General features: G+C 35.7%; 1 protein-coding gene across 1 annotated transcript in view; it reads left to right on the forward strand.

The window, feature by feature from the left end:
* si:ch73-40i7.2 (FYN-binding protein 1) overlaps positions 1-12,794 on the forward strand; it is a 17,809-nt gene extending 5,015 nt beyond the window's left edge. Inside the window, exons 2-16 of the mRNA XM_024279206.2 lie at positions 1,417-2,017; positions 2,259-2,358; positions 3,779-3,834; positions 3,927-3,958; positions 4,081-4,109; positions 4,251-4,377; positions 4,536-4,698; positions 7,327-7,414; positions 7,510-7,526; positions 7,855-7,930; positions 9,302-9,344; positions 9,559-9,721; positions 11,622-11,655; positions 11,906-11,943; positions 12,069-12,794. Of these exons, the coding sequence (XP_024134974.1) occupies positions 1,417-2,017; positions 2,259-2,358; positions 3,779-3,834; positions 3,927-3,958; positions 4,081-4,109; positions 4,251-4,377; positions 4,536-4,698; positions 7,327-7,414; positions 7,510-7,526; positions 7,855-7,930; positions 9,302-9,344; positions 9,559-9,721; positions 11,622-11,655; positions 11,906-11,943; positions 12,069-12,106 (1,605 nt within the window). The 3' untranslated portion in view covers positions 12,107-12,794. The remainder of the gene's footprint in view (positions 1-1,416; positions 2,018-2,258; positions 2,359-3,778; positions 3,835-3,926; positions 3,959-4,080; positions 4,110-4,250; positions 4,378-4,535; positions 4,699-7,326; positions 7,415-7,509; positions 7,527-7,854; positions 7,931-9,301; positions 9,345-9,558; positions 9,722-11,621; positions 11,656-11,905; positions 11,944-12,068) is intronic.
* The last annotated feature ends 601 nt before the right edge of the window (positions 12,795-13,395 follow it).

Raw genomic sequence — 13,395 nt, forward strand, 5'->3', positions numbered from 1 at the left:
CTAAACTTTGGTCACTTTAGCTTTTTTTGTGTGCTGAAGCAGTGTGGTGTCATGTCAAGTGACTAACTTCAAGTATTTATGAACATGATTGTCTCATCGGGCTGTTTGGAGGTGTAGCAGTTAGCGCTTTTGCATAAAGTTTAAGTTTAATTAATTTATATAGCGCCTTAAAATGACCTTTGTCATTAAAAGTTCAAAAAACAACAACTAAAATATTGAAAAGAATAATAGATAAAAAGTAGATTTACAGATAAAAAGTATAAATAAGTGACATTAAAGCATAAAAACACAAGATAAAAGCAGAGCTAAAACAGTAAACCACACCAGCAGAGCAGAGTCTCATGTTGTGTCAAATACCTGCTGATAAAAGTGGGTTTTAAGAAACTTTTTAAAAATTGACTGCCAAAATACTCAGTGGTAGCGTGTTCCACAGCTTCGGTGCACAAACTGAAAAAGCTCATTCCCCTCTGAGCTTCCTCTGAGACCATGGGTGCCCAAAGGGCCAAATTTGCCCCACTAAAGGTCATCTTTTGACCCACCGAGTCCTGGCTCCGAAAGCTGTGGAGTGTTTAGTTAATAAACACTACTAAACCGTATGGTGTTCCAAAACTAATAGTGAGTAAGCTGTAGGCCAACATTGAGTCGCTGATAAAGTTAAAAGACCAGCTCCACGTCTCTCATTAAGATCCCAGTTTGCTGTTTTTATTGGAAGAAAATTTCTTTGTTTTAGCTTGTTTTTCAACTAAAAATGGGCAGTGAGGCCTTGCTGTTAAATTTAGAGGTTTCAAAGAAAAATGTTGTTCTTACTAATGTGTGTTACCTTGATAAATACAGAATCAAATTAATTATTTAAACCATATTCTTTATTTTCTGATTTTATTTCATGAAATGTAAAAAATGATATTGTATATTGTATTTGGCCTACGAACCAGGATTACCATTATATTTTTGCCCTTTGAGCAAAAATAAATGTACTTTACTTCAGCTCCAGTGTTTATGTTCTTTGATTTACTGTCATTTTTTAATTGTTAACACGTTCAATGTCATTCTTGCAGATTCTGAAGGAGAAAAGCGGCGAGAGAATCTGCAAGAATGGCATTGATCGTGTTAAAGGTTGAAAAGCTTCAGTATGCTAAAAATTTTGTGTTTAAGCATCACTGGTGTTAAAGGGTTAAAGGGAGAAATCTGATTTGTTTTGTATTTGATGTTTTGAGTGATGACAACCATTGCGTTCTGCAAAAAGATCAACCAGGAAACGGCGCTGCGGCGTGGTGCGTTCTCACTTTGTAGAAGATGGTGTGGGAGTTTTTGTGCTGCAGTGTGGAAGGCATGCCTTGCTCAGTGCTGTGCTGCTGACTTCCTGTTAGAGAATCAAAGCAGCTGCAGTGGAGTTGAAGGTCCTCTGCTGTTTTTCAGGGGGAAGCTGTCGACGTGAAGGCTCTGAGGGCAAAGTTCAGCACCTCGGACACCAGCAGCCGGGACAGCGGATCACCGAAATCCCCACGACCTGCGATTGGAAGAGCCATCCTACCGTTGAAAGAGCTCGAACTGGCCCTCAAACTACCACTTGCAGGTCATCCTCCTTCAACAAGCCCTGGCCCGGTGAGGTACCCCAAGCCAGACTTCATGGCAGCCTCTATTCCTCAAAGACCAGGTTCCATACCTCGAAATCCTCCAGTTTCTCCAATCAGACCGTACCTTCAGCCAGCAGAACCCAACAAGATCAAGCAGACGGGGGAGATGCTGCAGAACTTGATGCTGAGGCACCAGGGACCTAACTTCGCCCCAATGCCGTTAGGTCTGACTGCAAGTCTGCCTCAAGGTCCTGGAGTTTCCCCCAACGCAACACCTCTTCCATCTCGACAGAGGAGTTTAGGGGAGGTGACCCCACTCAGGAGGCCTCTACCGGTGGAGGGGGCTATGCCTTTAAAACCCAAACGACCTCCATTTGTCAACCTGGAGCCCTATCTGAGGTTTAAACGAGTACCTGCCATCCCACTGCCAAAGAGGAATGACGGTAACTCCAATTATTACTGCAATGGGCCAAGCTTTCTTTGCTTTTACTTTTTATTTTGATGAAGTAAAGCAAACATTAGATATTTCTATTGATGTGACAAAACTAGAAATGTTCAAATGTAGCTGCTCCAGATTTAGCAGTCATTGCTATTTTTAAGTATTTTTTTGCCCTTAAAAATATAGTATTTTATTCTTTTTAAAAAGTATTCTTTTTTAATATTTGTCATCTTTTTATGGTTTAGCCCCAGAAAGAAAGACATCCCTGCCATCCGTTGCCATTCCTCCTCTGCCTCCGCAAAGATCCTGCAAGCCCACAAGGCTTCCCTGCCAGGTCGCCTCCATGTGAGCATCAGAGAAGTTTCACATCTTTAAATGTGTCCGAAGCTGCATACAAAAATAACTATATATAGAGCAGTCTTAAATAGATGGTCGCTGATGGTTTTGGTTCGCAATTCTTAGTGAGTCTTTCAAATGACTATATGTCCATATATGTATTATCGAGAAAAAGGAAAATAGAGATACTATTTCAAACTTGAAAAGTCGCATTTCCGGCGATAAAGCTAGTGTGAATGCTTTATGCGGAATGTAGTCGTTGAAGATGCTGAAGCTTTGTGCTAAAAAAAGGGACGCAATTTACTTTATTTGCTGCAGGGATTTGCTGAAAATGCAAAAGCCTTTTGCAAAATGGTAAATTTGCAAAAAAACACAGGAAATTTTGTTAAAGAACTATGAAAGGATGCTGAAGATGACCTAAATTTCTGAGAAACTTGTAGTAAAATTGCTTAAAAATCCCTATTACATTTTACAAAAATATTTAGTGCGTTGCTAAAATATGAGTTAAACTTCAAATTAGCCCCAAATAACCTCAGTAGATGCCAAATTAGACAAAAAAGCTAGCTCGTTGCTTATATACGAGCTAAACTCGAAAATAGCCTTAAATTCCTCAGTAAACTAAATTAGCCAGAAAAATTAACCTGCTGCAAAAATAGAGGCTAAACTCTAATTTAGCCCAAAAATACTTCAATAGATAACAAATTAGCCAGAAATATTAGCATGTTTTTAAAATATTAGCTAAACTCCAATTTTTTTTTAAATTGCTATTAAAAACGACAAAAACAAGCCCATGAATATATTTAAAGGCTTGTTACTTAAGATTTTTAAATCTGAAGACTTTCTCATTCATTTCCTATGGGGCATTTTTGCTCAGTATTTCAAAAACTATAAAGTTTATAAAAATCAAAAATAGAAGCAATAATGTTCTGAACAAGCTGAACGTTTTGATACCAAGATTGCTGAATTCACCGAAAGTGTGATTGAGTTTTCACGCGCCGAAAAACATACGGAAAGGAGCAGGAGAGTCACTATTGTGTGAATGCTTACTAAGCATTCACACAATAATCTTCTCAGTATTTTGTGTATATTTTACATTCTTTGCTGCTATTTTTTAACCCTTTAACACCTGAGGCATTGCCGGCGACGATTAAACACAAAATCTTCAACACACTGTCAACCATTAATGTGATCAATGTAATCCCATTGACTGTAAAAATAATTTATTATTTTATATGTTTTTCTTATCTACAGTTTATGTGTAATCCCCGCAGATTCTTAATTCAGCCGCTTTTCTCCTTCAGAATCTGCTGGAATTACATTGATCGAATTAACGGTTAAAAAGTTACAGTAAATCAAAGAACATAAACTCTGAAGCTCAAGTGTTTAAGCGTTAAGAAAAAACAGCTTTTCTCAACCATGTTGATTTCAGAGACATTGAGGAGGAAAAGGACCCCTACGATGACATTGGCAGCTTTGATAAAAACGGTAAAACAAAAAAAGTTGAAAAAATAATTTATAAAAATGTAGGTTTTTTTATGTCTTCTTCTAATTTTCACATTTGTTTTGTGACTTTCCAGACAGTGACACCAGTTTACAGTGTGCGGATGAGGTAAATATACAGATATAAAATACAGGCAGCTAAGCATCAGTCAAATGTACAAGAATTTATGTAATAATTTAACATCCGATCAAGCTCAGATCAAGTGTTTTTTGTTTGTTTGTTTGTTGCAGGAAGAGGATGTGTATGAGTTCATCGATGAGTAAGTATCAGTAAAGTTTTTACCATACAATTGATCATGTTGGGAAATGTTAGCTTTTGCACAACCCAGAAGTTATATTTTGAGCTTAAACCACTGGTTTAAGAGTTAGAGAGCTTCATGAACGCTTTCACTCCTTTGAAGGGAGATGGACACAAACAGCTGGATCGCCGAGGACAAAAAGAAACAAAACTTCAGGCATCAGGAGCAGGAGAGAAAACCGCCGCTGGGGCATCACATGAAAATGATCGAGTTAAGGAGAAACTTCCAGGTAAAATGCAAAATATCAGTTCAGCCAAGCATAATGTGTAATCCCTTATACCTCCACCCAAATATTAGACCAGTTGCAGCAATTTGCATGACAAAGTATTGCCCATGCATGATAGGATTTACTTAAATAAGCCTCCACACTGTTGGGTCTGTTTACAGCTGCAAGGCGAGATTGAAGTACTACGTTCAACCAGAGCTCGGCATGACTGGAGCGGAGGATCAAAACTGGACCTCAGCGTTCGGCAGGGAGACATTCTGGAGATAATTCGAGCGCCCAACAACCCTGCCGGCAAATGCCTTGCTCGCACCATGAACGGAAGCTGTGAGTTTTCAAAATTTTCATACCTTAATTTTCATTCTTCAAAAAAAAAAAAAATGCAATAAGAATTATATCAGGCAGTAATTACTGAGATAAATCCAATCAAATTTTCTGTAAATTAAAAAAAAACTGAAAGACACCAGAATTTTCTGCCTCATAATTTACAAATAATAAAAAAAAGACAAAATACTTACAGTTTAAAAAGATGTGAGATTTTCTCTTTGCCAAAATTCAGAACAAAAACATGTTTCAATTCAAGCAAAAACAATTAAATAAAGAAATTAAATCACAAATCTCCTTTAAAAAATGGTTAAAAACTGCTTCAAAAATACACTAAAATGAACCTTGTTGCTAACTTAGAAACCTAAAGAAATTGAATTAAATATTTTAGATTTTTGCTGCTATAATAACAACGCTCAAGTCAATTTTCTAAGTAATAGAATATATCAGTTGTAATATTTGAGTTTATTACTTGTTATTTTGACTATTAATTATACTGTACACTAAAAACAATATATATTAATGTTTCATGCAAACCTTAGAAGCTATATGGGCACATTTTCTCATATTCTCTAAAGATCGTGTTTGTCGTCAGATCAAAAACCTGAAAGACTTTACAATTGATGCAGCAGATGCTGATATCCGTTGACTCTCTCAGCTGCTGCCGCAGCTCAGATCATTCTAGGTGACAAGTCTGTTAATGGAAAAGAACAAAAGACAAACACAAAAACCACAAAGCAGAGCAAATTAACTTTTGCTTCTACACAGACAAATGCTTAAAATTGGTTCATGGTGCGACAGCTTTTACTTCTTTGACTTTTGGTCATCTCAGCTAATCCCTCTCCTCCATCTAACTCTCTCCTTTGCATCTTCCTCAATCCTCCTTCTCTACATCCGTAAACCTCCTCTTTGGTCTTTCTCCCGTCCTCTTTCTTGGTATCTCCAACCTTACCAATCTTTTTACCAACATCTCCAAACCATTTCAATCTGCTTCCTGGTACAAGTCTCTAATTCAACCTAATCTAGTTAATTCCTGATCCGCATCACTTAATCACGATTATCCTGTTTTTAGCCAAAATAAAAAAACCTGTGTAGTTTTCTAGGTTATAGTTTCTGCAGAGCAGAAGGAGATCATTAAAAATTGCCTCTCAGTTGTGGCGTGGAGACAGTCTGCCCCTACTTTCCACGATTCCTTTGTTCACACTCTCTCCTGCTAGCTTACAGCTCCTCACAACCCCAACCTAGCATTACCGGTCCAACAAAAATGACGAGCAATATTTGAGATCTCCAGCCAGATGCCAGATCGTACGAGAAAAAACAAAGACTTATGTGTGTATAGAAGTGGATGCATCAGAACGGGGTGAAGTAGGGAGCTTGTAGCTTGCCGCAGTAACTTCTACGTCACACCTACAAGTTTTTAAAACAGCATCTGCTCTTGATTCATAATGATTGGAATTAAAAAATACTCAGAAATGCAATTTTAAGCTTAATTTTATTTATATCCTGTATGTGGTACATTATGAGTAAAACATTTTACAAAAACATGTTAAAAACACCAAAACTCTTCCATTTGAGTCCCTCTCATCTACACACATACTCTTTCTTACTGCAGCTGACCTTCATTTATCTCCTTTTATAAAGTGTCCCTCTTTAAATGTTCCTTCACCTGCTTCCTGTTCTCACTACATATCACATCTGCAAACATCTTGATCTACAAAGATTCCCAGCTAATCTCATTTCTATCACTAAAGTAAACAATGAGGAGTAGGAAAGTTCCACCTCCACCTTGATCTTCTCTGTCACACCTAGTCTGAAAGCTCAAACACACTTCTTTTTCAATCCGGACTTCCTCATAAAAACCACACCTCCTCTCTCTCCGTATCCTGTCGTAGACTTTAGAGGTACAGTGCAGCAGCGTCTTCTGATCTCGGTTTTTCTTCAAAGCAAATGCTGCATCTATTGAAGGAATGACATGCAAAACTATTGAAAATACATAACCCATTACTTACTTCTAAAAAAAAAAGATTTTTGGTTTAAACGTTGTTCACATTAAAAAAAAAATGCACAACAACATTTGTAAAATGTAGTTTCACTTTATTTCTCTAATTAGTTCTTCTTTCTCCAGTATTTACAAGGGGTGTAAAAAAATCGATTCAGTGAAATATCGTGGTATTTTATTTGGCGATACTTGAATCGATTTAAAATAGGTGATATTTATTATTTAAAAGGAAACATAATTCAGTCCTATAATTATTTTTCACTTAAATGTTTATTAAATTACCAAAATAAAAGCACAATGAATTTGCTTTAGTAAAGGGAACTTGTTCATGTTCTGATCATTAATTAACATGTATTTTACAATTTTACTTTGTGAAAAATATATCAATACTCAGATAATTATTAAGTCATAACTTTAAAAATTGTGAATATTGTCTGGCTCTGTCTTGGGATATATCGGGATACGTATTGTGCCATGACATATGTATCGTAAAACATATCGTATTACCAGAGTCTTGCCAATAAACCCCTACTATGTACCCAATATTATGACAAATGCTTTTCATTGTGCGCTAACATACACACAAGAGCTACAGTAAACCGTTTTGACTCTTTTAAAAAAATGTCTTACAGATGGATACATTAGCAACACATGTGTGGACAGCGACTTGAAAAAAGCTGATCCGTTTGGTTTACCTCCACCACCCCCAGACCCAGAAAGGTGAAGTCAAGCTATTTCATCCCATGAATCAAGAATTACCTGCTACCTTTAAATGGCTCATACTAACATTTTATTTTGTTTCTTCTCATCTGCAGCCAAAATCAAGATGATGGTGAGTGACGAAGTAAAAGCAAAGAGCATTTTTGGCAACTTAGGACTAAACAAGTCATACCAAGTATTTTAGATAAGCATAGTTACCAGTATTAAATGTATCTCTACTTTTTTAACGATTTCTACCAAAACAAAAAAAGGATGTTATCTATGTCTATTGAAGATATAATTGTCTTTATTTACATTTGCACTCTACTAAATCTTTTGCATCTGTTGAAAGCCCCAAATCTAGTTTTAAAATAAAACGTTTTGATTACATTTTTGTTATCGCTGCTTGTTACTTGTTATGACTCATTTTAGTCTCAGATTTCTCTCTGTTTGATCTGCAGATGATTACGATGACGTTCAGCCGTTGCCCGACGAGTTCCCGCCACCACCACTACCACCACCACCACTTGAAATAAGGTACATCTTAAAACAGAACAAAAATGACCTGTTTAGCAATACACAATGTTAAACTGAAGTCAAATCTAATCCAAGTTTGGGATGAGATCACTGACATGGTTCTCCTCAGCTCCAAACAAAAGAGGTTTTGGTTTTTCTTCCCATTGCCCTCTTTTCAGTGCATTTAGTAAAAGCTTTGTTGTGGAAATAAAGGCAGTTGTTTCAAGCTTTACTTTTCGGCGTAAGTTTAGTGCATGTACATATTTTTTTCTCTTTGTGACCACTGAAAATGCACAACTTCTTGCAGCAAAGACCCCTAACATGAAGCTGTCGTCTCCATATTTCACACATGGGTTGAGTCAACAAGCTTTTCCCCTGAAATAGATCTGTGATACAGATAGTTAAACATTTTTACTCATTTTATTTTTTTATTGATGATTATCATTTCTTTTTAGGTCATTTTCAAGTAAAAATGAGGCATCTAGCTTTAAATCAGCTGTGATTTATTACTGATCTTCTTTTATGAAAACTATCTGCACAAATCGACGTTTTTAACGATTGTATATTTATTTATTTATTTTTTTTGCATTGACTAATCTAGATGTTCTTTCTTTCTGATGATAATTAATGATTATCATCGGGGAAAGTGTATTGATCAGGATCGTCGTCGTCAGGAGGATCTCTGGCATTGATTGGTGCCGGGAGGCTAGAATATATTCAGATGATTATTAATCACCTCGGTATGCTTTGGATTTTTAGTGCTGGTTGATGTGGGGGATTTTTTCTGGTGATGATGGTCTGAATATGCTTGGATTTTTGGTATTGATTAATGAGGAGGATTTTTTTCCTAATGATAAACGTCTGAGTATATTTAGATTTTTGGTACTGATTAATATAAATGACTTGTCTATGGATGTTTAAAATTTAATTACATTACTGAGCTTAAAGATGCTTAATAACCTGAATCTATGATTGTAGGGTATAAATATTTGATATGATGTCCTGAACCACATGTTGATAATTCACGTAAAGAAAATGGTATGGTCGAACCAGGGTGGGACTATATAAATTTGCTTCCTCCCACTCCCTTTTGAGCGATCAACTTATTATTGATTATGTAAGATGATATTTTAGGTATTTTTACCTAATTGCTAAGAATAAATGATTTTTTTAAGTCATTCATTCATTTTTTGAGTTTATAAAGAAATCTGATATATTGGAATGAAAATTTGAATTTATGAAGAACATCTAACATCAGAATGTGTTATTATTATTATTATTAACAATATTTTATTTAAATCTATACAATATTTGATCAAATCTCTCTCTGCATATTTTTTTTCAAATCAATGTGTTTGTACAGTAAATATTTACAACTATGTTTGTTTTCAGCATAGATCCAAAAGTGGAAAAAGAGATCAGGAAAAAGTTTAAGGTAAACCATCAAGATTCTGTCAAATCAATACAAAAGTTTGATTTATCTGCAGACCAGACGGTTTGTACTTTTTTTGTAAGAAAGTTGGAAGCAGAGTTGTCTTTATAAAACCAGATTTGAATTTTTTATGTATAAAAAAATGCAAAACAAAAAGGTCCCCATGATTGAATCTTGTCATAAAAACACAACTAACCACAGTGATTGTGATTCCTAGTTTGAAGGGCCTCTTCAAGTTCAGCACATCATGATGGTGGATCCAAACTGCATCATCAAGAAACCAGGAGCCAAAGAGCTGCTCGTGACTCAGGGGGAAATCCTGGACGTCATTGACAGCACCAACAGTAAAAAGTATTTCTGTCGGAACAAGTTCGGAAAATGTACGTAAAAAATATGGATCCCTCTCTGCTTCTAAGTTGTTTTACTCAACAGCATGTGTTGGAATTGTTCTGTTTAGATGACTGGTTTCAGAAAATAGAAGTGAAACTGACCAAATACGCTGCATTGAAGAAGGACGTGACATGTCCTGACACATTTAGTTTTGTTGTACGTGTTACATCCATCCGTTACAAATTTCAGGGGGTGCAAAAAACGGATGTGGTGACTTACATTTAATTTCATGCTCATGATGAAAAAAATGAACTGTATCATCCTGCTGGAAGGAGCTTTCAGAGGCTGGAAGTGCAGTTGTCCTGGCCAGCAGTAAATGAAGGTGCTTAGTTGTTGGGGACAACAGAGGTAACGGACTTTTGATTGGGAAGTCACAGGCTCTGTTTCTGCTCTGCTTGCTCATGTGTTGAGCAAATGATCTAACTATCATCTGCTGCCATCAGTGTATGACTGTATATAGAGAACTGGACAGAGCGGGTGTTACATCACCCATAAAAAATTCCTTACCTCTGGCTCCAGCGAAATGAAGCAAATTTAGTCGCCGTGTTGGACCCAGAGGACAGTGATTGGTCCAAGTCGGTCTGAGTCATTGTTTCTATGGCAACTGCGGTGACCAATCAGGAGTGAGTTTGTTGGACATCCACCCCTTCCACTGAACCCAGGCTCGGGAAAATCTGTCAATCAAGCGTTCAAGGTGGGGCTAGCGGGCACCACATGCTTTTATTGAGGCATCTGATTGGTCAGGTTATAACTTGAACAACTTGCGATTAAAAAATAAAAAATAAATAATGAAAAAAAAAAAAAATCAGCAAGGAGATGTTTAAAAAATGTGCCTGAGCAAGAAAGGTTATTCTGATAAATAGAATGATTTATAGAAGGGATTTTGGCTTCTTGTAGTTCCTCTATGGAACATTTGTCCACTTCTCTATATACAGTCAGTGGTACGAGCATGTGGGCATGGATGGATGGGACTTGTTGTAACTGTGGGAGTTTTGCATCTTAATGAAAGTAGAAAAGCATCTATGCTTTGTACCATTTACAGCACACTTCTCAAACTTCTAAACCTTTTTGGAAATTGGGAAAAAGTTCAAACCAGCTTGACAGACAGATATTTACTCCATCTATATATTCTCAAACTATAGTGTTTCAACCAGTATGCTGCGGGAAATTATTCAATTTCACCTAACCAGTCTTAAAACAATGACTATTGCCAGGACATCAGCTTTGTGGTAATCCAAACAGGCACCGTTTCCCACCAAGTAAATACAAAAGGCCATAAAGACATATTTCACAATGTTTATCTGATTATTTTTCAAAACACTTTAATAAGAAAAGTTTGTCGTTTTTTACATTTTCGGTTGCTGGTGTGCCCTGTGATTTTTATCAAGGTAAAACTACACCTTGCTTGACTCAAAAAAGGTTAAAAAACACTGATCTAAATGATCTTTGCTGCTGGAGTCCATCTGTTTCAAGAGTCAGCATGTTTTACATTTAAAGCTAATATATTGATTGGGTAATATTCCCTTTCTTATCATCTCGAACTACTCTTCTATCTATTATACTTCAGATTCAACCGGGCATCCTCATGTAAACAACTTATCCATCCATTTTACAAATCTACTTAATCCCCTCAAGGGTCACAGGGTTGCTGGAGCCTATCCCACCTACAGTTGGGGAAAGCTAGGGTCCTTCCTAGATTTAATATTTTGAGATTCAAAGGAATTTAGTTTTAATCATCCCCCCCAAAAAATGCTGCCATTTTATTGGCTGAGCTTTCTCCATTTACGCATATACTTTGACTTAAAAAGTGTCTATAGTACCATATATACTGAAATGTGATGTATTATTATGAAAATAATGAGTGATCACTTTTTCTCTCTTGTTTCACAGACGGTTATGTCCCAGCAACTTTTCTACTTCCAATGTAAGTGAACCCTTCGCCTTTCCTGTCACTCAGACTCAGTTTTGACAAAAAAAAGTCTCATGTTGCTGTAAAAACTGAGCTTTTGAAACATAAAAGATGTTGCAAGAAAAAAAAAAGGAAAAAGTGAGAATTTATTTTTGTTATTCATAAAAAACAAAGGAAATTACTTCATCTTTTAGAGTACCAAAGCAGTCTTTTTTTGGTTTGAGATTTTTTTTGTATTGAGTTTCTTAACTGTCTTTCTTCTCAGGGAAGGAGACATTTATGACGACGTGGAATATCTAGACGGTATGTAAACACAAAAATGAAAATATAGAACTGGACCAAAAAATTGCATCAAATAATCAAATAACCAATCAAATCAAGTAATCTGTGTACTTCTCATCTATGTTTTGTTTGTGTTTTTGTTTCAGAGGTCTATGACAATGATGATCCAAACTCGGGCAACTAAAGGACGTCAAACTAAACAACCACATTCTTGCACAGAAACCAACTATCTTTAAACTAAAAAGCTGTGTGAAAACTGAACTTGGGCTGGAAAAAAATTAGGAAGGAAATTTGTCAATCTGGAGACCAGCTCTAAACTTATTTTTAATTAATTTCTTTTGATTTTTGAGCTTTAAGATAAAAACTAAAACAGTCTGTAAATACAAAAACTCAAACTATTCACAATTACTGTACAGCTGTGATAAAAAAAAGTACATCCTCTTTCACTTCTAAGCTTTTTTCGATGTCATGTTAAAAATGTGTTTGTTTATTGAAGCAAAAACTCTGATAAGTTAACTGAAAAATGTTAAATTATAGTCAGCAGTCAGATGCTGTTTATATAGGATAATAAATTATTGTGGAATTGGATTTTTTAAGTAATATAAGACAAAAAATATTATTTTTAAATCATCATTGTGACAGGTTTTGGTCATAAATGATCCACTTGGTTCAAACAACTTCAACTTTAGAGCTGAAATGAACTTTTTATCACAAACTTATAAGTCAAACTGAGACCAGAAACATGCTGTAAAATGCTGATGAGAACGGTTCAATTCACTGTTGATCAAACTGCATGTATAGAAGATGAATACACTATTGATGCTTTATTGAATTTCTGTGTACTCGAGACACATTAAATAAATAAATATTGCTCTGTCTGTTTCTGCATTGATTTTTTTCTTTGTAGAAGAATAAACATCCATAGGAATCAATTTAAAAGCTAAAAAGGGGGAAGAGATGAGTAATAAAATACTTTCTTAAAATGTTTAGTTTGATTAACATTTTATTAAAAAATATATATATTTACATGACTGGAAATGTTTGAATATTAATAATATTTCTAAATGTTATTTATGGGTGCAGTTTAAGTTCGTTTTGTAGGTGTATTTAAAAAATAGACACAAAACTGAAAATAAAATGCACTGTCTCTATGTTAATCAAGTAAATTTCCTCTTAAATGCTGAAGGTAAACCTAAAAAGATCTTGATTTTAACACTGATTGTAAGTTTACGGTGTGGAGGTCATGTGGAATAGAGAGCTCCAGAGATGAGGAGCAGATCTGCTGAATGTTCTCAACTCCATGGTGGAAAGACGAGCAGATGGAGTGGAAATGAGACACTTGAGGATGATATTTTAAAGAGTGTGGAGGATAGATGGACCTGAAGAGAAGGAAGGGGATCTGCTGTAAGGAATTTGAATAGTGACAAGAAAGGTTTTAAACTCAATCCAGAGCTGGACTGGCAGCCAGTGTGA

The sequence above is a fragment of the Oryzias melastigma genome, linkage group LG4, assembly GCF_002922805.2.
Source record: "Oryzias melastigma strain HK-1 linkage group LG4, ASM292280v2, whole genome shotgun sequence".
In the NCBI taxonomy this organism is placed as follows: Eukaryota; Metazoa; Chordata; class Actinopteri; order Beloniformes; family Adrianichthyidae; genus Oryzias; species Oryzias melastigma.